At 43.5% G+C, this 23,843-nt stretch overlaps 1 protein-coding gene across 5 annotated transcripts in view; it reads left to right on the top strand.

The window, feature by feature from the left end:
* CTNNA2 (catenin alpha 2) overlaps window positions 1-23,843 on the top strand; it is a 944,650-nt gene that overhangs the window by 720,082 nt on the left and 200,725 nt on the right. For all 5 annotated transcript variants that reach the window (XM_064481973.1, XM_064481977.1, XM_064481975.1 and 2 more), the window contains one exon: window positions 14,204-14,356. In XM_064481973.1, the coding sequence (XP_064338043.1) occupies window positions 14,204-14,356 (153 nt within the window). The remainder of the gene's footprint in view (window positions 1-14,203; window positions 14,357-23,843) is intronic.

The following is a 23,843-nucleotide window of genomic DNA, read 5'->3' as shown; positions in this document are numbered from 1 at the left end:
AGATGCGTCCGAAGGTAATTGCTTCTTCATTTTACACCATTTCGGCTTGTGAAAAGGTTTCATAGGAATGCCCTACTTTCGGATAGTGGGGGAAACATGTATATGGCTCCATCTTGGGAAATTCTGATTTCATGTACATTTGGTGGCAGCTTAAACTCTGTATCGTAAAATGCTTTCCAGGTAATTTGTGATGTTCTGGCAGGTTGGAATTCCACTGCCTTTGTTTCTGATGGTGGGAGCTTTTAGATCTCATCACAGTGCTTTGGAGGATTTATTTGAAGGTTGGTTAAGCCTCCAACTCCTCTCCAATCCATTTGGCCTCTACTAGACCTCCCCGCTTCATGGAAACAGTATGTGTTTTGAGGGAGGGAGAATCCATGCTTGAACCTCCTCTCCCCATGGGCCAAGATTAGAAATGGATGGTCTGACTGTTCACTGTGCTGTGTTGAAGGGCTTGGCAAGTTCTGTGCTTCCTGGGGCAGGGCCAAGAGGAGGGTGAGGGGAACGAGGCACTCGCCTCTGGCACAAGATATTAGGGAGAACTAAAAAGCTCAGTAATCAAGATAAATCATATTTTTATGTGGTATTTTAGGAAATTGAAATAAATGCAAAAAGATTTCGTGACGAGCGACCCATCAACCTTGTAAATAAAGACAGGATCAGTAACAGGGCAGTGCTGCGCAAGCTTGAAGCCTGAAGCAAAAGGAAAAAGAATCCAGTAACACTGATCCGGTTTTGACTCACAGCGCTGCTGTTCTGTTTATGATGTGCGACTCTTTCCCTGAGCCTTGGCCCCGCGCCACAGCATCTATCCGTTCAAGGCTTCACTGCACCTGCTCTGTGAGCAAGTTTCTCCCCGAAGTCTCGGTGTCAGGCGGCTTCCTTTTCTTCGCCTACATTAGTGGCGACTTTTAAATTTTATGATGAGATGCTACTTTGGACTCCAGATCTGAAGACCTGTTTGAATTGTGGTGTCCTTCAGGTTGTGTGGCTCCAAATGCATTTCTTTCCGATGTTTATCACAGTGACACGAGCCTTTTTATGGCGCTCTGAAGTGCTTCAGAGAAAATGGGAGAGCGTTTTAATACTGCTGATTTATTCTTTCAGGTCTACAGTAATTTCCTTACTGCCCAATTATAAGGCTCTGCTTAATTTACTCCACACATAATGTTTACTGATGCACATATGGTGCCACATTTCAGGAAACTGTACCCAGGACAGGTATTTTTGTCAGGCTGGAGCATGGAAAATTTCCTTCACATACAGAAAAAAAAATGCTAAGAAACTGAACCATCTCAACAAAGAATATCCCCCAGTGAGAGGGAGAAAAAAAAATCACACTTATCTTTAACTTCAGAAAGTTGCAGTCTCTTTAGATGTTTATTTTAAAAGATGAGTGGTGATTATGTGATTACATGTGTATGAAGATTTCCAGTTACCCCAAAATCAGAGCAGGATAGGAGTCAGGGAAAAGGAGAGGTAGGAAGGGAAGGCATTAGTATCTTCTGGGCTTATTTCTCAACCAGCTTTGAAAAGAGAAAATATGGATTCAGTAATTACGGATTCCTAAACTCTTAGAAATAGAAGGGCCTCTAAGGTCTTCTCTCGGGGCAAAAGGTCTTTCTTCAGCATCCTTAAAATCCTCTGCAACAGCCTCTGCCTTAGAGATGGGAGCCTGTCCCTTCCCCAGCAGTGGGTACCATTGCTGGGCAATTTTAGTGGTTAGAAAATGGAATTCAGATCACTGATTTTGTAATTATCAACCACTGATGTTGGTTTTGTGCTGCAGAACTAATGTGTTGTTGCTTTTATTTTTTTCCCCTCTACTTAGTCTAAGTTTAAGGCACAGATAAAAGCTTCAGTAAAGAAGTTTGTTTAGAGTCCCTACAGGTAGTGACTATCATTGCATATGAATTCACAGCTTCACAAACAATTGGCTTGCTTTTCCAGAGCTCTGAGCACTAAGAGTGGTTAGGCTTAGGAACTGAGCAGCTGTCTCATCATGGAGACGGCTGAAGTAGCCAAACCCCCTTAATCATCTGAGGGCCCCTTTTTGTAGCTGATTATGTATGAAGGTCAAAAAAGCAAAGCTGAAACCCACTGAAAATGTTTGACATTTGTTTAGCAAGTGTCCATTCTTTCCTGGACACTTTATCTACAATTCAATTCAACAACCTATTAATATCAAAAAGATTTTATTTTCACAGAGTAGAGTTTTGGAGTTCTGACTGTGAGATCAAATTTCTTGCCAATAGAAAGCTTGGAAGTTAGTGAACCCACATGGGCTGGTTCTGAAGCTTGTCCTTTTAATGACTGTAGTTGTTAAAGTTGATGCACTTTTGTCTCAGTTTATAGCTTTTATTAAAATTCCATTAACAGGAAGAATATAAAGTAAATATCAATTAATAACATCTTGAGAGCTTCCATAATAATCAAAATAATAGCCTTCCCATTTAATACTGCTGTCTTTTCCCTTCCCTAAACCATCCATGTCTGTGCAAGACATTGAACCATGAGTGAGATTTTGATCATAACTTTTCTAATTAATCATAGGGGGGAAAGTCAAGGACTTTAATTTTTGCTGGGGGAGGCGGATGGATAGCTGATTGAATGCAGATTGAGAGACTAGCACACCTGCCTGGTATTTTCCGGGAGAAAAAGTTAGCTGGATTGTGCCCTCGTGTTCCAGGATTGGAGAAGAACCATTTGTCCTGAGGACTTTGGTGATAAGAGGGTGTCTTCCTTCGGATCCAGCCATAAGTGCTTGTCAGAAGTTTGGCTGAATAACCAGTCTCAGCACTTCCTCTCTCATCCCGTGGTTTCTTGGTAGCGCATGAATCCTGTTAACTCTAAGCTGAGAAACTTCTATATCTTTATGTGATTCCTTCAATTTCAGTGAGGACCAAGCTGTCTTAAATAGCTGCAGGCGGAGTCACAGCTGCCTAAAGGGGCCGACCAAGAAGGTGATGAGCACCTGTGGTCGAAGCAAGCCGAGGGGTCCGGGCAGCTGGGCCTGGGATAGAGGGGAGAAGGGGCGCGGGGGTAGGAAGAAGTCAGCAGTCAGGAACCACGCCTGATGAGCAGGGCTCCCTCAGCCTCTCCTTTGAAATGTGAAGGCTTAGATCAGTGTGGTCCTGAGGCTGTATCTATAGATGCCACCATCACCAGTGACAACTGGATTACCCATGACTGATCCACTTTCATTGCGTCCATGTGTCACCATAGAAACCAGCTTGCCCGGGGCTCTCGGCGTGTGTTCCTTGTGTTTTTGGCCAGTCTCTGGAAGTACATGCAATTCTTTGGCCAAATTAGGAAGAAATATCAGAATTTGGAGTCTAGGCTGTATCAAGATTGACCAGAGACTCTCCTAATCCACAGAATTCTTTAGGAAAAGTCAGCAGCTTCTGCTCTACACCTAACTCTTCCTCCTTGTTCTTTGCCTCAAAGCTTCTCCTAGAGAGGAACTTGCTTCGACACCACTGGAATAACCTTTGTTTTCTAGTGGAGTGTGAGGCGAAGAGAATAAAAGTCAACTTGGTCAAACATTAGCAGTCAGACTAGCCCCGGCGGGGCTCTTGGGGCCATCTCCAGCCTCCTCAGGTCTCTTCTTGAGTGGGTAGCTGCTGGGTACCACGGATACTCAGTTTTAAGTAAATAGTGGGTGAGTGGAGCTTGAAAAACAGCCAGGGGATTGCAGTGGCGAAGCAACAGAGCAACGTGGACAGAGTGACAAGGCCACAAGACTTAAAAATCCACAGATGAAACCGTGTTAAACAGGTGCCTGTGAACCTTTGGTCCAAATCTGGACCTCTGCCTGTTTACGTAATAAGTTGTATTGTCGGCTTTTGCTGGACAAAAGTAGAGCCGAGTGGCTGTGGCAGAGCTCAACTGGCTGCAAAAGGCTCTGTTATATACTGTCTGGCCCTTTGGAGGAAAACTAGGCCAGGTCATGCTCTAGAAGCAAGAGTCTGCTCGAGATAAAACAAATGTGGAATAATAGTCCAGATTCCCTGAAAAAGTGAGGGACCTTAAACCTGGCCGTCTCCTGCCTGTACCTTACACAGTCATAGTAGCGGTCATATTACGGGATTCCCACAAACTTGGAAATGTGGAGTCATCATGAGGCCTCTGTCTGTAATGAAGCCCCTCGAGGGAAGAATTCAGCAGCTGGTGGACACGCAGCGCTGTGCAGTAGTTACAGACAGGAAGGGAAGAGGTACAGCACACGGGGGTGGCTGGACCCCCGGAGAGAGACGTCAGCTCAGAGGTACATGGTTATCTGTCACTGTGATACAGCAGGGGGCCACAGAGAAATGTTTTCCGTTTTAGAAAATGTGATGTGGTCTTTAAGGAACCACAGATGATCAGACGCGTTAGAGGTTCATTTATAAGTGATAACTGTAGCAACAAGTGGGCGCCCCTCATCCGTCCTCCTTACCTGGCTGCATCTTCTTCCCCTAAGCTTCCCGTCCTGCTCAAGTGACTTGAAGTGTCACTCATCTGACACCTGGAGTGGGGAACTGGGAAGTTTGGGGTGGGGTCCTCCCAGAGGCTCTTGTGTTTACAATGGGGATTCTTCTGAGACCCACTGGACTTGTGTTGTGGTGTGGAATGGCCAGAAATATGGAAGTACAGGGCCAGATGACTCCACCTGGCGTAAATCCTGCCCACTGTGACAGGTGTGTAGATGGACCCCACCAGAAAGAAAGATGGTTTTAGGAGCTGTTCCCTTCTGTATGTTCCTCTTTACGTGCTTTTTATAGGCTTCTACTGTCAGCCTTCTGTGAAGCCCATTCGTTCAGTGGTGTCTGTCCCAGTGGCTGGTGCAGTGGGCAGGAGGTGGAGGGGCAGGGCGGTGTCAGATCTTTCTCTGAGCGGTTTTCACTGGCTTCCTAAGGGTCCTTGCCGGAGTTAACTTCTCCGGTGCAACTCTTGAGTCACACTGGATTCAAGCACCTGCTGTCCATGCAATGCCAGTTAATCCGTGGCAGTTGATAGATCCTCAGAACGAGGTACCCAGGTAACTAAACTGAGATCCCCTTGTGTGGTGAGCAGCGCCCGAGGGGACAGAATGCTGGGGGTGAGTGGTTGACTAGGCGTGGGAGTGAAGGATGGAAGGAAAGATGATTGTGGTCCAATTGGGATTTGTGAATTTGAGCAGCCAGATTCCTAAACACACGCACCTCAAGCAAAATAACACTATCCTTGGATCCCGAAGACCTGACTCTGTCATTTCTGCAGCCAGTGGACCCTCCCTTTCCTCATCTGTGTAACAAAGAAAATGCTGCTTCACCTGCAAACCGCACCTTTCCCTGCACCGTCACACTGCAAGGAAGGTGTGCTGAAGCAATGTTTGGGAAGGATCTCTGCAAGCTGTGAAAACAGACACACACAGGGCCAACAGTAAGGGCAGTAAGCCGCTGGAAACTGAGGAGGCCTTCCAGACGCAGAGACGAATCGGTCTGGGTTAAGGGCTCGGAGCCAGGTGGTCACCCTAGAAATGTCTTTTCCCCCTTCCCCTGCGCTACCTTAAATTCCACCCTTTTGAAAAGCCAAATCTTCCGGGCCAGCTGGGAATTTGGAAGTACGTCTGTTCTGATGGAGATGTGGGAGAGCCCTGAGAGGGAAGAAATCTTTCGTAATATGATGTGAAGGGAATGTAACAGATCTGGACTTTTCTGGAGGGTTCCCTGGGCCTGCCTCTCACTCACTGAGCAGGAGGAATGCATGCCGGCCTCTACGCCGCGTCGTTACGAGGCCAGTCAAGCACGTGTGGTCAGGTTCATCACTGCAGCTTTTTCAGTAACTGGGAGTCCACCCAGTAGAGGACTTCCCAGCAGTGAGTGAGAGTGGTTGGTCTGTCTTATTTTCCTGTGTCCCTGATCAAACCCAGTGCTTGGTACACCGGGAACTCTTCAGATGCTAGCAGAGGGAGTGAGTGAGTGAACACCAGTTACTAAGCAGGGAGAGTGGAATAAAGCAATAAAAAGATAAAGCATGTTTTCCCTCTCTGTGAACTACTTCTATTCTTGCATTAAGGTCCTTGCCTCCTTTGAGCTGGCTGCATTACTAATGACCCCATTTTATTTTTTGTGCTTTTAATCTCATCTCTTTTCTTTGGCCTAACATTTAAATGTCTTTAATACTAATGCAGCATTTGTGTAGATTTTTCTTCGTGGGTCCTTTTCTTCCCCTGTGAAATCAAGAAGATTTTGAAATGCACAATTGAAGACAAATAATTAAGGGACGTTTATTACTTTTACAAGAAAATTGTAGAATAGACTACACTGTATAGCACAGGGAAATATACACAAAATGTTATGATAACTCACAGAGAAAAAATGTGACAATAAGTGTGTATATGTCCATGAATAACTGAAAAATTGTGCTGAACACTGGAATTTGACACAACATTGTAAAATGATTATAAATCAATAAAAAATGTTAAAAAAAAAAAAGAATGAAGTTCTAGAGTCAAGAATGTTAATAGGAGTGACCTATAATGAAAAAAAGAAAGAAAGGGAATATATGTATGCGCATGTATGACTGAGACGTGATGCTGTACACCAGAAACTGACACAGCATCATAAACTGACTACACATCAATAATAAAGAAAAGAATGTATAATGGGGAAAGCATAGTTTCTTTAATAAATGGTGTTAGGAAAACTGAATATCCACATGCAGAAGAACGACATGGGACTCCTATCCCACACTGTACACAAAAATCAAGTCAAAGTGGATTAAAGACTTGAACATAAGACCTGAAACCATGGATGCCTTGGCAGTGTTCTCAGCAATGAGTTTTTGGATTTGACACCAAAAGCAAAGGCAGCAAAAGCAAAAACAAAGAAACAAAGAAACAAAGAAGTGGGATTACACGAAACTAAAAGCTTCTACACAGCACAGGGGACAACCCACAGGATGACAAAGCAGCTCATGGAATGTGAGAAAATATTTGCAAATCATACATCTGATAAGAGGTTAATATCCAGAATAGCCAAGGAACTCATACAACTCAGCAGCAAAAAAGAAGATAGATAGGAAGGAAGGAAGGAAGGAAGGAAGGAAGGAAGGAAGGAAGGAAGGAAGGAAGGAAGGAAGGAAGGGAAAGGAAAGGAAAGGAAAGGAAAGGAAAGGAAAGGAAAGGAAAGGAAAGGAAAGGAAAGGAAAGGAAAGGAAAGGAAGGAGGAGTTCAATTAAAAAATGGGCAGAGAACCCGAATAGTCATTTCTCTACCAAAGATGTACAGATGGTCAACAGGTACATGAAAACATGCTCTGCATCACTAATCATCAGGGAGATGCAAATCAAACCACAGTGAGATACCTGTTAGGATGGCTTTTACCAAAAGGACAAAAGAGAACACGTGTGGGTGTGGGCATGGAGAAAAGAAAGCCCTCGTGCACCGTTGGCGGGAATGTAAGCTGCTGCAGCCGTGCTGGAGAACAGCATGAAAGTTCCTCAAAAAATTAAAACTAGAACTACCATATGATCCAGCTGGTCCACTTCTGGGAATGTGTCCGAAGGAAATGAAAACAGGATATCAAACAAATATCTGACCTCCCGTGTCCAGGCATCATTACTGACAACAGTCAAGATATGGAAGCAACCGAAGTGCCCATCAACAGATGGATGGGTAACGAAGATGTGAGGTATCTGTGAAATAAATCCACACACACACAAGGGAATACTATTCAGCCTTGAGGAAGAAGGAAATGTTGCCATTTGCGACAATGTGGGTGAGTTTTGAGGGCGGTATGCTAGGTGACATAAGCCAAAGAGAAAAAGACAAATACGCAGGGTATCACTTATATGTGGAATCTCAAAAAAATAAAAGTCAAACTTAAAACAAAAACAGAGAGTAGAAAAGCGGTTGCAAGGGGCTGAGGGTGGGAGAGCTTAGTAAAGGGTGCAGACCTTCAGCTGTGAGATGCATGAGGTCTGAGGACCCCATGGGAAACATAGAGACCATAGGTGATAGCACTGCACTGTAGCATTGAAGTCTGCTAAGAGGGTGGAACTTAAAGTTTTCACCAATAATAATAATGATAAAGTGAGGTGATGGATATGTTAATTAACTAAAAGGAAGCAAATCCTTTCACAATGTATATCAAATCACCATGATGTACACTTTAAATATCTTACAATTTTATTTCAATCTCAATTTTATCTCAGTAAAACTGAAACGAGAGAAAGAATGAATTTTCATCCATTGAAAAGGATCACACAGGTATCCTTCCATTGGTTAGATTAAAATTGGACACGTGGCCTTCCGACCTTCAGAGCCTCACCCAAGTTTAAGCTTCTGTGGTTCTGGCTGGCTGGGAAGAGCCATGTTTTGCTGAGCTGTCTTTTTCAGGGAACTGTTTCATATTCATCGCGTGGTTGCAGATTTTTAGACTTTGTTACAAAACGCTTCTGCAGGATCTGTGTGAAGCTGGCTCAGTACACATCACACACTTCTTGTGTCCCATGCCCTGGGCAGACCATTTCTGGTCATTTTTGAGACAGTTCATTCTTCTTGAGTTTGTACATTAAAATATACCTCTCCTTTGATCACTCTGCCTTCCCATGAAGTAAAAAAGTATATTGTTTAGAATCGTCATGATCCCTGGACTGTACCCCTTTGCCTTGCTGAGGAAAATGTACTTATTTACGTTGATGAATAGCCTTAATTGGGGAAAATAGACGGGTAGTGCTAAGCTAATACCTTCAAATGTCTTGTCCTACGCAATTAATGTTCCCTTGTCGCACATACATTTCAACAGTTGGAAGAAAGCCTTGTGTTCTTGACTCCTGTCAGACTTAACGAATGATTTTTGTCAAGTCATTCCTTTCTGCCCTGCTTGATTGATGGCTAAATTTTAGTCTTCCAGCTTATGTAAAAAGTGTTAACTATGCCTTTCAGCTTGTAGGCAAGGGCATTTAAACCATTCTAATAGTCAATTTACAGAGGAATTACATCGCCTGTTTACTGGAGGGGTCAAAAAAATGTGCCCCTATCCATCAGGGACACAAATCACAGGGCCCATGAGCTAATGAAGGCAGCATTTATGAGTCCCTGCACTTGCTGGATGGTACCAAGTTCAAGGTGTCCCTGTCCTGGCTGCTTAGGACTCTGACTCTCAATTTTGGATATGCCTGAGCTCATGGACTGTGGATAGGTAGATAGATTTAGGATGAATATGGTTTGATCCTAAAGCTCTTAAGAATGAGGAAAAAAAAAATAGAATGCTAGATTGTCACACACTTCATCTGCACCTTTCAAAGATCTCTGTCATAAGGCATGTCCCCTCTAACCTCTGTCACCCCCTGGCTCACAGGTTCTCAAACATGCCGTAATTACCAATTCAAGATGGCAGAAGGTGGGAAGTGGGTCCCGGTTATCTCTGGGAGGGGTCTCACCTCCACTGTCTTGAGCCTTTGTTGAAAGTCTCACAACTTACTGTTCTAAAACACTTTGACCAACAAGTTATAATAAGATAGTTACATAAAAGCAAGTATAACCCATTGGTAACGTTTTTGCAGAAGACACATCTTGACCCATGAGTCCTCCATTTTTTTTAAGACTCCTAAAACCCCAGGAAGTCACAGAATCTCATAGTTTCAGCTCCTAGGAGGAGGGTTCACTAGGATTCAACATCACTTCTGTCTCTGGAGGGATGACTGATTCCCTCAGAAATTTATTTAGACGGCGTTTCCCTCAAACGATGGTGTAGTGACCACAGAAAGGCATTCTAATTAAACACGCATTTTATCAGTTACCTTTTGTTACAACAGCGCAGTGAACATCCCAGCGACAGGCAGTAGTAGCACCTGTTGCTCGCTGGTCGGGGGTGGTCCCCCTGGGCAGGCCCTCTCATGTGCACGGGCTCAGGTGCTCTTGTCTGTCCTAAGATGGCCTTGTTGGGGATGACTGAGGTGACTTAGTTCTGTTCCACATTTGCCTCCCTCTTCCTAGGACAAGCAGTCTAACCTGGGCATGTCCTTCTCACGAGAATGGCAGAGAACCAGACCAAGCAAGCCCAGGGGTGACGGGGCCCTTCACACGCCTGCATGCATCGTGGTGGCCAACATCCGTTGACCCTAAGCATGCCACACGGCCCATCCTAAAGCCAGAAAGGGCAGGCAATACAGTTATATGGCGGTGGGCTTGGACACGAAGAGAGGTGAAGAATGGGGTCGTTCATATAACAAATCTACTACAGTTACCTAAATTTGCCTCAGTGGTTTTTACTCCATCAGCAGGTTGGGTACCAACTTTTATCTTGACTGCATCAGCACGCCTGGAGGAAAAATCTGGAGGGCAAGGACTGTTTATCTGGCTAAACTAAACCATCACATGTTTGCTATTTGGGGCCATGTACATTGGCCCCCAATGTGCTTTGAATTGATCCAGCAGAGCCTGAACTGGGGAGGGGGGCGGTGTATGGAGCAAAGCATGAAGCCTGATGAACTGCTCCTTTTCTTTTCTTTTTTTTTTTTTCTCTTTCTTTTCTTTTTAGAAGTAATTGGTTCCATTAAGTAAAGAAGCTAGTATCCCAATTAAAATGATTTTGCTTCAGAGAAGGTAGTCAGCGCCATCCAGATAATGAATAGAATAGCCAAAGACTTTTGTGTGTTTCTTATAAAGAAAACAAAATAAAGCAAAAACAGTGATTATCCTCTTATGGCACAAGCTTCATAGACACGGCTCTGCTCCCCGCCATCTGCCCCCACCCCCAGCCCAAACTATGAGCAGCGCTGTCATTAACAGCGGACTCTCTGCATTGCTGGCACCTTAGCTAATAAAAGTGGCTGTGGGTGGATTCCTGCACTGCCTGATCGCCTTAATTGGCCTTCCGACTGGCTGCAATTTGCCTGCCTTAATGAGGCTCAATTCTTGTCAAGCCCTCTAGGCTAGATGGCTCCTGGCCCAGACACTTTGTTGCTTAGATTTTTCATTTTTAATAACAATTACACCCCAAAGAGCAAGGAAATATGGTAAGAAATGTCAGTAACTGTGAAGAGCCTGGAGCAGCTGTCTCCATGGAAAGATGAAAGGTTCAAAGTTTTGAGCCTGGTTTAAAATTACCCTCTACCCTGAATTTGACCTTGATCAGTGTGTCTTACGTCACTGAAGCAAAGAAGTTAGCACTGTTATTCTTAACAGGATTTTTCTAAACATCTGTCTAAATGAAAAGGCATGTTAACTGGTCAGCCATTTGCTAAACACCATCAACCCAGCCTAGACTTGGGTGTTAACTTCTGTTTCCAAAAATCAAGATGGTGCTGAATTGCTCGGCCGCACAGAGATAATTTTGCCTACAGACCGGCATGCAAAAACACTTAAATTGCAGGTAACGTTCAGCAGACAGAGAAAGCTTTCCTCCTGCAGGAGAAATAGGATTGACCATTGGTAGCTACCGGGAACACTGTGTTGAGAAGGATCAATCATGCCTGGTGTGGGCATAGACAGGACCTGTTGCCAGGTGCGTGCCATTCCTGTCATAGTCCACAGTTTCTAATCTTGTCCCTTGTAAGCACCCTTCACCTTTATTGTTTCCTGATAAATATATCTATTTTTTTAACCTTCCACCCATACTTGAGTACCTAGATTATTGTTTTACTAGATCCATTAGTTATTGGCCATTTTCTGTTTTGGGGCCAGCATCTGAATTCCTCTCCTGCATTTAGGGGATTCCTCATTATGTGAATTTTGGTCTAAGAAACTAAAATGGCCAGAACAGTTGTTTGTACAAAACACTTTCCCCTCCACACCTTCCTCCTTCACCCTTGCAGCTTGATTTTGACGCATGACCCTGACTTTGGATCTGTGTTTCACCTAGTTAAAAATTAGGTGCATTTGCCTGACTTTGAATCAGAAGTTAATGACGTGAAGACACAGTGTCCTGACATTTCTGAGTTATTCTTAACGATAATAGGAGAAGTTCCTTCTTTGAACTAATAGAAGTTTTCTGCTTAAACCTTCCAGAATTAGTTTCCAATGCTTGCAGCTAAGAACTTGACCGATGCGGTGGGCATCCAGGACGCTGCTCTTTAAACTTCGTTGTTTGTTGGAGTCGCCTAGGCACTGGATGAAAATGCAGATTCTGATTGAAACGGAGGGCTGGGATGGGGCCCGGGGTTTGCTTTTCTAGCAAGCTCCCAGAAAACGACAGAGAGGCTGGCCTGTGGTCCACCTTTGAAGTAGGAAGGATGCAGAGGAGGAAAGCAGCCTGAAAGAAGGCAAAATTCATGGGAAAAAAGAAGAAGTCTGTTTCAACGTGTTTTAGTTAGGTTAGGGCAGACCGACAGCTATAACTAATAAGCTTCAAGGTGTGCAATAGCGCCAACAAACTAGAATTGTATGTTTTTAATTGCAGTATAGTCAGTTTACAATGTGTCGGTTTCTGGGGTACAGCATTGTGTTTCAGTCATGCATACATGTATTCGTTTTCGTATTCTTTTTCATTATAGGTGACTATGAGATATTGAATATAGTTCCCTGTGCTACACAGAAGAAACTTATTGTTTATCTATTTTATATATACTAGCTAAAATTTGCAAATCTTGAACTCCCAATTTATTCCTTCCCACCCCCTTTCCTCTCAGTAACTATAAGATTATATAACAATATCTGTGATTCTGTTTCTGTTTTGTAGATAAGTTCATTAGTGTCTTTTTTCTTTTTTTAGATTCTATATATGAGTGATAGCATATGGTATTTTTCTTTCTCTTTCTGGCTTACTTCACTTAGAATGATGATCTCTAGGTCCATCCATGTTACTTCAGATGGCATTATTTTATTCTTTTTTATGGCTGAGTAGTATTCCATTGTATAAATATACCACAGCTTCTTTATTCAGTTCTCTGTCATTGGAGATTTAAGTTGTTTCCACGTCTTGATTACTGTATATAGTGCGGGCAAGTGATTTAACTTTTCCAACTCCCATTTTCTTCATTTGGAAAACTGAGATGAGAAGCCTCCCTGTCTTGCAGTGTGGTTGTGGGGATTAAGTGACATAATATGTAAAGATCTTGGTGGATCTTAGCTATCTGTCACATCATATAGATGCAGAATATATGTGCTCACCCATAAAAATAGTATTCCTGCAAAGACATTTAACACACCTGGCTAAAGAATAACTAATTAAGGTAAATTTTCCATAGGCTTTGTTATATTTTATATGGTGAAATGTCCAACTGAGCCCAGATTGAAGCCAAACAAAGTTACATCTACACATGTGCACACCTTATGGTAACTAGTGCAAAAAGGAACTGAGATTTGTGCAAAGTTCTCCTTCCTCTGACCAATGATAAATGTGTATGTATCACCCTATCAAACCTTTGGCCTGAGCACTCCTGAATGGGAATATTTGTTTGGAAAATATGCACATTGTTCATCATTTTCTCTTGTGTTTGTCTGTGTTGGGCGTGTGTTCTCCCTGTGTACGTTCTGACAATTATGAGCGAAGCAGCACTAAGGTGACTGTTGGGTGCAGTTTCGTTTCCTTTTCCTGCCGCTGCCCTGCTTCCCACTTGAACAGTGTAGGGACAATGTGTCATTATGCATTGTTAGAGGTTTGAGTGCGTTTATTCCTACTTACCTTGAAGAACAAGCCTCAGGACTTCCTTCTGGAGCGCAGCAACTGTATCATCGCATCACCTGGGCGGACACATTTTTGAGACTGTTAGCTGTTTATGTTTCCACCTCCATCAGGTACAAATAATGTTTCTAGAAAGGGCAGGAGACTGCACAGCAGCAAGTTCTGCATCTCAAGTTCTCCCCACCTGCTGACTGACGTCTAGATTTCTCCTTTTTTTTTTTTTTTTTTAAGAGCTTGAGTTCTTGAAGTGAATCACAATCTGAAACCCAAAGGGAGACATCTGGGCCACTGAAGGATGAGAGCAGACCTTTGCTGAGGAGAGCCTATCACGTGTTGAACTGTAGGCCATATGTGTCACTTTTCAAGTCGGCATATAACACAGTTAACTCAGAACCATCCATCAAGCATATCTCTTTGTCTTCCTTTGATACGATAAGCAGCGGGAAAATTAATAAGAGAGTTTGAACATTATGTCTGTGGATAATGAGAGCTGGAGTTTTAGGAGAACTCTTCCCAGATTTAATTCACATTGCTAAATGAGAAGTACGCTCCAATAGAAAATTCCTCTCTTCCTTAATTGTGTGTGTTCTTTTTTTTTTTTTTTTCCGTAGCTTCGGAAAGCAGTGATGGATCACATATCTGACTCTTTCTTGGAAACCAACGTCCCTTTGCTAGTTCTCATTGAGGCTGCAAAGAGTGGGAATGAGAAGGAAGTGAAGGAATATGCCCAGGTTTTCCGGGAGCACGCCAACAAGCTGGTGGAGGTAAGTCAGGAGGAGCCCGAGGCTAGAATTGACCAGTGGGTTCAATCTCTACCTGTGGCTCCTGGAATTTCAACAGATCACCCTTCTGTGGTCTTCCTGGATCTTCCTTTTGTCTTCTGATGACTCCACCCCTTGCTAAGGAAACAGGTGATCAGTAATTTCTCCTCTCTCCATCTCATGACTCTAAACGTGTTCTGAAACGTGTCTGCTAATTTTCCTGAACAATATGCAGAGGCTGAAACAGGACCCGGAGAAGGGCCACCCCAGAGTGCTGAAGACCAGCTTTGATTCGGGGGAGTAGAATTTAATCTGCTAAATGGAGATTTCAACGCTGTTCCCTTTTCTTCCCCCACATCCCCGTCTCCATTCCACCTACCTAAACCTGGATTAGCCGGCCGCATGATGAACCGGGGGAAAAACCAACCCCATCTCCCTCACAGAGATGTGTGCTCTGCTGGTGCAGGATCCCAGGGCGGCGGTAGGAGGGCAAGTTCAGGGTCCTTCGTATGTACTGTGTGTTAGGGGCTCTGTGGGAGTTGCTTTATAAATGCAACATTGTGCTGTGTAATTTTGAGAAAAATACTGTTCATGGAAAACAAAATAATGAAATGATAACCAGACTGCCTGAATCTAGGCGTTGCAAGCCAACAGCTTGGCACAAGTTGGATTGAGTTATGTGGGGCTAAGTCGAAAATAGAGATGTTGAACAGGCAACGTGTGCTGGAGAAAAAAAGTCCAGGAGGGCACTGATCCAGGCAAATTTAGGGAGTGGTTACCAGGGAGAGGTTAAAACTTTTGCATAACTTCGAAACAACCACAAAAACAGTGACAAAACTCTGGTATACCCCCACTTCCACTGAACATAAAGTTACTCAAAACTACAGACAACTTAAAAGCAAGCTAAACATGAAAAGAGTTACTTTTTGGTTTTCTTTGGAAGGCAGAGTTAAATTCTGAACAAGTTCACCAGATGAGAAATGCTCTGCATTTTTCTTGCAGCAAGCAAGGGGGTTGTGCTCCAGTTTAACTGTGCCCTAAGCACCTGCTCGGTTTGCGCTTTGGTGAATCTGCCAGTGCTGTTGCCAGCAGGAAGTCCTCCATGAAGCCCAGAGGAGGCCCCTGGTCCTCGGGGCCACAGGCTGAGCCATCATGCCTGACAGCAGTCAGCAACTTGACCGCGCAAAAGCTGCGGCTACCGTAACAAAACCCCCAAACTTCCTACTGTAGCCCCAGCGTCTTGAGATGACACCAGACTAGAACTAAAAACTAGGGCAGTCTTTCTGGCTGTGTCCCCACGTACAGGGCAAGGACCCCATCACCCCTCACGTTCCATCTGCATATTCCTAGAGTCTCTCTGGCCACTGAGGAATCCACAGTCTTTCTAGGGCTGGCCTTGGGTGTCCTGGCCACGTCCATGTTTTCAGAAAGAGCAGGTGAGGAAGGAGCAGGGGCCTGGGGGCGCGGGGAGGAAGCGGAGGGAAAGGAAGAAGGCCGAATGAGTGCTCCAAAAGTTTTAAATATTCGTATGTGATAAAATGATAGTATTCACATACAGATACATCATCTCATTTATGTAATCATAGTATTTATAATCGCAGAATTTATAGAAAATGTTAATTAATGGTGTGTTGTAGGTATTAAGGACAAAGAAAGGGGCATGAGTTTATTTTTAAATTGAAGCAGAGTCAGTTTGCAATGTTGTGCCGATTTCTGGTGTACGCCGTCACGTTTCAGTCATATGTACACACATATATTCGTTTTCATATTCTTTTTCATTATAGGTTATTGCAAGATACTGAATGTAGCTCCCTGTGCTATATAGAAGAAACCTGTATGTCTATTTTTTAACTTTTTTATTGAAGTCTAGTCAGTGTACAATGCTGTGTCAGTTTCTGCTGTGCAGAGCAGTGCTTCAGTCACACACATGCATACATTCATTGTCATATTCTGGGACATGAGTTTAAAGTTGTGTGATAAACACCTCCTACTTTGAATCCTGTCAGTGTCTGTCTGCCATTCTGTGTGCAGCCTCATTGGCAGATAATATCTGAAGTTCAAGCTTGATGCCCTGTGTAGAGGTGAGGCCAGGGCCAAGCAGCCCTCTGGTCTAGTCTTTCCCCCCCCTCCTGTGACAGACCCGGGACACACCCAGAACTTCCCTTCAGCCCATCTGTAGGTCTAACGTAGGGGAATCCAGCCACTCCGGGTGATCCTTGACCCTCAGCTTGTGCCAGAAGCAGATGTTCAGGTCATTCAGACCCCTTCATTGTTCCTTTTCCTTACCCTGCATGGTCACTGCAGCATTTTAGAATGTCTTTTTGTTTTAATAATTTTTTGAGGGGGAGGTAACTTTTTTAGAGGGAGGTACTGGGGCCTCATGCATGCTAAGCATGCGCTCTACCCCTTGAGCTACACCCTCGCCCTAAAATGTCTTGGTGCCCAGGAAGCATAGGGTCTAAACTGCGCACTGGCCTCTATTTGATGACAAGTGACCTGGAATCGAAACCATTTCTGCAGCCTGTGTACTTCAAACAAGTGCTTGACTGCTGGGGCATCCCTGTAAGAAAGCTCGTGCCCTGGGCTGAGAGTCACCCTTTTTTCAATTTGAAGTTGTCATGTTGGACGTGGGCACTTTTCTGAGCCTTAGTTTCTGTGTCTATAATATGAAAACTTTGGTTGATATCTTGATTTTATATCCATTGACCTTGATACATTCACTTGCTAATGCCAAATTTTGACTCTATCCTTTGGGATTTTCTGCATACACAGTCATGCTGTCTGCAAATTATGACAGTTGTATTTCGTCTTTTCCAGTCCTTACGTCTTGTTTTTGCCTCGCTTTATTGCACGAGTCAGACCTTCAGTTCAATATTGTGGTGGTAGATATTTTTGTTATTTCCATATCTCAGCGAGAAAATTTAAATATTTTGCCACTAATTGTACTGTTGGTTCTACACCTCTGGCAGATACTCTGATGAGATTAATTTAGTCCTCTTCTATTACTCCTTCACTAAGATTTTTAGAAATCATGAATAAATGTAGAATTGTATCAACGTTTTCTACACATTTTGGGACAAATGTATGATTTTTGTCTCCTTTATTCTCCTTCAGAGGCATCAAAATTATGCTTTCCCTCAAAAAACAAATAGGAAAATTTTCCTTCTATTTTTCTGGGAGTGAATGAATGTGTAAAGACGGACATCATGTAATTTTTAAATATTTGGAGAAATTCACTGATGCAGCAATCTGAGCCTTTTTTTTTTTTGAGGAAGGGTTTAAACATTACAGATTAAATTTTTTATTTTAAGCATAAGACTGTTTAAATTTTTGATTTCGTTTTGGGTCAGCTTTGGCAAATTGTATTCTGGGAATTGGTTATTCTCATTTAAGGTTTCTGTCATTAAGTTCAAGGTTTTTGTCATAAAATTCCCCATGTCTTTTTATCATTTTTTTTTTTTACGTGTGAGGGTCTGCACTGCAATTCCTTTCTATTTTTTCTCTGATCCCTCATGTGGCTAGTTGGCGTCTTCTTTCTTTTTTCAAGACTAGTTTTATAAGAGGTTTATCAATGTCATCATCCTCCCTAACTATATTCAGTTTCTTGTAGTAACTTACGGGGAAAAAGAATATGAAAATGAATATATGTATGTTCATGGATGACTGAAGCCTTGTCCTGTAGACCAGAAGTTGACACGTTGTAAACTGACGATACTTCAGTTAAAAACATATATAAATAAATAAATTGAAAAATATCTTCTCTAGAACAGATTTCAGCCTCATAGGGTTTGTTCTTTTATTTGGATATTTCTTTTTCCGCCCCTGCTTTCTTCTGGTATAACTTACTGTTCTTTTTCTAACTTTTTGAAATGAATAATCACATCAATGAATTTTAGCCTTTCTTATTTTAGGAATATATGTACTTAAGGCTATAAATTTTCCCCTATGCTCATGTCTGGTTATTTTCCACTGACCTAATTTTTAGCTCACTCATCCTGTCTCCATCTGTGTCCAATATGCTTGAGACTGATCTATTGCGTTCAATTTTTTAGAAAGTATTTCTAGTTGATTCTTTTTTTAATGATTGATTCCAGTATAATGCGTTATCAGATCATGTCCTTTTAAGAAATATTATTAATCAGAGTTATTTTAAAAACCCACGTCAAAGAACTCCAGTATTTTGGATCAGTTTTGCTTCTGTTTTGCGGCTGCCCCGCAGAGGGCAGCTTTTCCCTGCCCCCCACCCCCCCGCAAAATCGGCTTGGATTTCAAGACTGACGATGCAGCAGCCACCTCCAAGAGGGTACGAGCAGCTTTATCACCCACGTAATGGGACCTTCCTGGGAGGGCAGAGCAGGCGCCCAAGCCCGCACAGTGGCTTCAGCAGAGAGAAGTGGTCTTGGTTTGATGCTCAGGATGTCCATGTCGGGGCTGGGGTTGGAATGGCTCAAACTTCCCTACTGGCACCAAAACAAAACAGACAAAACTCAAAAGGTGGGCTTTATTATCAGTTTACCCAGTTCTGGAGCAAGAGGGAAAGGGGGAGGAGTGGGGCTTAAATGCGGCCAGACATTCAAAGTGGGGTAAGACTCTCGTGTTTGACTGACGGCTGGACTGTGCCGTGTGTCCTTTCATTGCATTTGTACCTGTTTAAGGCAGTGACTTTAAAGCCCTATGAGACTTTCAAAATGCAGACTGTATTGGGGGTCTGTTTTTATTGTTTAATTTAATCTTGACAGTTTATTTTCGGTATGTCGGGTAATTTTTGATTGAACAGCAAGCATTTGTAGGGAAAAATCTACAGGGTCTGTGTCTTGGTCTATTCAGGCTGCAGTAGCAAATACCACAAAATGGATGGCCCATGAACAACAGAAATCTATCTCTCCCACTTCTGGAGGCTGGGAGATCCAAGGTCAGAGTTTCAGGACAGGTGCGTTCTGGTGAAGGCCCTCTTCCTGGTTCGCAGCTGACACCGTCTTGCGGTGTTCTCGCATGGTGGAAGGGGAGAGAGAGCTCTGTGAGGTCTCTTTTATAAGAACGTTAATCCCATCATAAGGACTCCACTGTCATGACCTAAGAAGCTCTCAAGGCGTCACCTCCTGATGCCCTCCCTTTGGGCGTTAGGATTTCAGTGTATGAATTTGTGGAGGAGGCATAAGCATTCAGACCAGAGGAGTCTGGGTGATGATTCTTCACTCCAGGGAGACTTCATCCTGTCCTCTGCGGGGCAGCAGCGGCAAGCCATCTCAATCCAATCAAAGACTTGAGGCTCGTCTGTAGTCTTTCTAAGGTATAGTCTACCTTTCCTTTACCCTGGTCCTATGAGATTGTCTCCCCGAGTACCAACAGCGGGTCGCCTGTGTTATTTAGAATCTCACTTTATTTATGAAGCATTGACTCCAAGTTTTGTTTTCCCATCATCATGAGATGGGTGTAAACTTTGATTTTTGTACGCCTTCAATTTGCTTCTTGACTGTTGCTGTTTGTAACGTCATAGACAAAAACTGTGGGAGGAAACTCATGATAAAATGCCAGTCTTTGGTTTGTGTTATTTTTTTTAATTGAAGTATAGTCAATTACAGTGTATCAATTTCTGGTGCATAGCACAATGTCCCAGCCTTGCGTATACATACATATATTTCTTTTCATATTTTTTTCCATTAAAGGTTATTATAAGATATTAAGCATAGTTCTCTGTGCAATACAAAAGAAATTTTTTTTAAAATCTATTTTTATATATAGTGGCTAACATTTGTAAATGTCAAACTCCCAAATTTATCCCCTCCCACCGCCTTTCCCCAGTAACCATGATTGTTTACTAAGTCTGGGAGTCTGTTTCTATTTTGTAGGTGAGTTCATAGTGTCCTTTTTTTTTTTTTTTAAGATTCCACGTATGAGTGATATCATACGGTATTTTTCTTTCTTTTTCTGGCTTACTTCACTTAGAATGATGATCTCTTTGTCTATCCATGCTGCTGCAAATGGTATTTTATTTTTTATGGCTGAGTAGTATTCCACTGTATAAATATACCACAACTTCTTTATCCAGTCCTCTGTCGATGGACATTTAGGTTGCTTCCATGTCTTGGCTGTTGTAAGTAGTGCTGCTATGAACATTGGGTGCATGTATCTTTTTGAATTAGCGTTCCCTCCAGATATATGCTCATGAGTGGGACTGCTGGATCATATGTAAAATGCCAGTCTTTGAATCGCCCTTGTCTGTGGGACTTTAGTTCCAGGCTGCTTCTTTGGCTGTCCTGGACTCCAGTTCTTGCCTCCCCAGCCCTATGAGATTATTGGAGATGCTAAAGAATTACCGACCTCTCCTCAGTTACCTTCTATCTATCTATCAGTTACCTCAGTTACCTTCTATCAGTTTCTCTCTCCGCACTAAAAATTAGCCAATCCTGGAGAGGAAAAGTGAACTGCAGAAAGCTGGGCCTCCCTGAAGGAGCATCTTTTCCATCTAGTCCAAGTTTTGACTCCTTTGGTCGCTGTCCCACACTTTCAAGCAAATTTTTATTCTGCATTTCTAGTTGCTCTCCAAAGGAAAGTGAGCCTCTTACTGGCTACTCCTTCGTGGCCGGAGGTGGAAATCTCCAAGAGAGCTGACGGAGAGAAGTTTGTGGGGTGGTTTTGATTGGTGTTGATACTTGTAGTCAGATTTCTTTATGCAGTGGAATACCATACCTCAGATAAACACATAATCAGTAAACCCAGTTTGGACTGCACTGAAATAATGAACGTGGTGCTCCGTCCGCCTCCAGCAGCTCCTTCACTTTCAATGTCCTCCTTTCGCCAAACACAGCCTCATGATCCTTCCAGGACACATCTGATCCCCAGTTGGGAACCTCTGGTGAATCTCTTAAGTTGCTATTAATGTAAATCATATAGGAATTACATATCAGGTAACTCTGAATGAAGAATGCATGAATACATGAAATTATCAATCTGTAAATCGATGATGGCAGTCCTCATCTTTCGACTATTGCGTTTCATGACAGTGCATTCAATCTTCCACCTATTTTTATGTTTTTTTCCCCTGTGTTTGGGTGCCATTTTCTCCCATTTTCTCCCAGTTTGGTGTTTGCTCTTCAGAGATTAAAGTGATGAAGTGAATGGAGGTTGTCACCACCTATTATGTAATGTTATGGTTTTTAGAAACTCCTCAACAAGGAGAGATTTAGTGCAAATAAAATACTAGCAAAATATGAATAGGGAAAAAAATAATTTGGACTTTCAAAATTGCCTTAACAAGTGAAATTTGGACGGTTTTGCCTCCCCCCACAGGGTTTGTAACATTTAACAGAGATGAGGTGAGTTTGTGCCAGAGTTTGTGGATTAAGGGGACATAACACGTCAGCAGTGATGCTATGTGAGCTGTAGTGTCAGCCGCTCTGGGAAGTATCACCAGTAAAACTGAATTTTTATTTTTTATTTTTATTCATTTTTTGTTTTTTGGGAGGAGGCCATTAGGTTTATTTATTCATTTAATTTTGTTTTAATGGAGGTCCTGGGGCTCGCGCCCAGGGGCTCGTCCATGCTAAGCACGCGCTCTACCACTGAGTGACACCCTCCCCCGAGAACTGAGTTTTTAAACGTTTTAGTCATTTTTCCTCATCTCCAGAATCCAGCTAAGTCATCCTCGCCGGAGGAGCTGAGGGCTTCCGGGCGGGGCGGCTCCGAGGGGGTGCTGAGCTGACCCGACGACACCTGTCGCACCTCACTTCCAAGCCTTTGGGAGAGATGGGATGCAAATTCTGGCAACTCAGCGCCAAAGTAACGTGGTCTGGGGGGGGTGGGGGGAGTGGATGGAAAGTGGGGGCACAGGATGCACCGAAGCAAAGAAAATAAAAGCCCATCTGGAAAATGAGGTGCAAAGTCGATCTAGCTGTGCTCAGAGCCTCCAGACTGGAACGTTTCTTCCATCGCTTTCCTCTCAGCCAGTCTGCCTGCTCTCCTGTCTGCTCCCCCGTCTCTCCCGTGGATGCTCTGTGTAAGCTGCGTGTTCTGCGTCTGGGGAAAGGCAGTGTCCTCCCTGCGGGCCTCTCCCATCTGCCTGGTCCTCCTTCATCCCTTCTGCCCCCAACAGCCAGCGTGAACTTCTGAAAAGGCAGATCAGATCTGGCGGTTTCCCTACCTGACACCGTGCAGACTCTTCCTCTGGTTCTCAGGTTGAAGACCCACATTTGAAGGGAGCCTGCAAGGCCTGCCCCTCCTGGCCCCCTCTTCAGCCTCCAGGCTCCCTTTCCGGCCCCTCCCGCTTCCTTTCAGGGCATCGGGCACTCGGGCCACCTTCTGTTTGCTGGATGGGACGGTCCCTCCACCCTGGGCGGGTGCCTCTGTTGTCCCTTTGCCGACAGACGCCACCCGACCCCCCGTCTCCTTTCTGATCGTTCAGCCTTCAGCTCAAACACCACGTCCCTCAGTGGGATCAGTTCCTTGTGTTTTTCACTCTTGTGGAACCCCCTTTTTTTTTAAACAACAAATATTTAAAAACTCACAGGTTTTAAAAAAATCTCTTCTCCCAGCTTTATTGAGATATAATTTATATATTACACTGTACCTTTTTTTTTTTTGGTTCTTTTTTTCCTTCCTGTTTTAATGATATAAAATTGACTCCCAGCATGGCGTAAGTTTGATATACAGCGTAAGGGTTTGATACACATCCATCATGAAGTGATTATTATCATAATTTAAGTGAACATCCATCATCTAATATAGATACGCAATTAGAAAAATAGAAAGACTAATTTTTTTCTTGTGATGAGAACCCCATTTACTTTCTTCTTTTTATTGAATATAGTTGCCTGTGCTGTACTGTAGAAACTTGTTGCTTATCTATTTTATATATAGCGGTTAGTATCTGCAAATCTCAAACTGCCAATTTATCCTTTTGCACCCCCATTACCCCCTGATAGCCATGAGGTTGTTTTCTGTGTCTGTGAGTCCTATTTCCATTTGGTTCCATAATGCACCACCGAGGAGGAGTTACAGATCCCAGAACTAAGGTGGAGAACGCCTGTTTCTACCGAGCAGAAAAACCTGGCTCCTTGGAGACTCCTGAGCAGTTGAACTAACTCCGTGAGGATGCTCCTGAGCTAATGCCTAACTCCGCAGTCATTTCTTCCTCCTCCTCCTCCTCCCGAGCAGGCAGTTGTCCTTATTCTTGGTGACAGAGGACTAAGAGAGGGAGCTGGTTCCGTCTGACAAACTGAGTTGTGTAACTGAGGCCATAACAGTGATGAGTGACACGAGGGAATCTCGGTTCTCTGCTCCATCCTGTTGACTCGGCTCCTTCTGTAGCGGTGCCCCACGCCGCGTAGGAAGCTGCATCCGTTAGAAAATGCAAGGCTGGAAAGTCAGGGCCAGACCCTGAGGTCCAGAATCACTAACGCGATCATCCGTGAGGCACAGGCTGCCTTCGTCCCAGCCTTGGGTAACCGGCTAAGCTCAGTTGAGCCCTCCCCTTGCACAGAAGATGCGTTCA

The sequence above is a fragment of the Camelus dromedarius genome, chromosome 33 (genome assembly GCF_036321535.1).
Source record: "Camelus dromedarius isolate mCamDro1 chromosome 33, mCamDro1.pat, whole genome shotgun sequence".
NCBI classification, from domain to species: domain Eukaryota; kingdom Metazoa; phylum Chordata; class Mammalia; order Artiodactyla; family Camelidae; genus Camelus; species Camelus dromedarius.
Note: the sequence above shows the minus strand (reverse complement) of the source record. Positions and strands in the feature narration are given on the sequence as shown.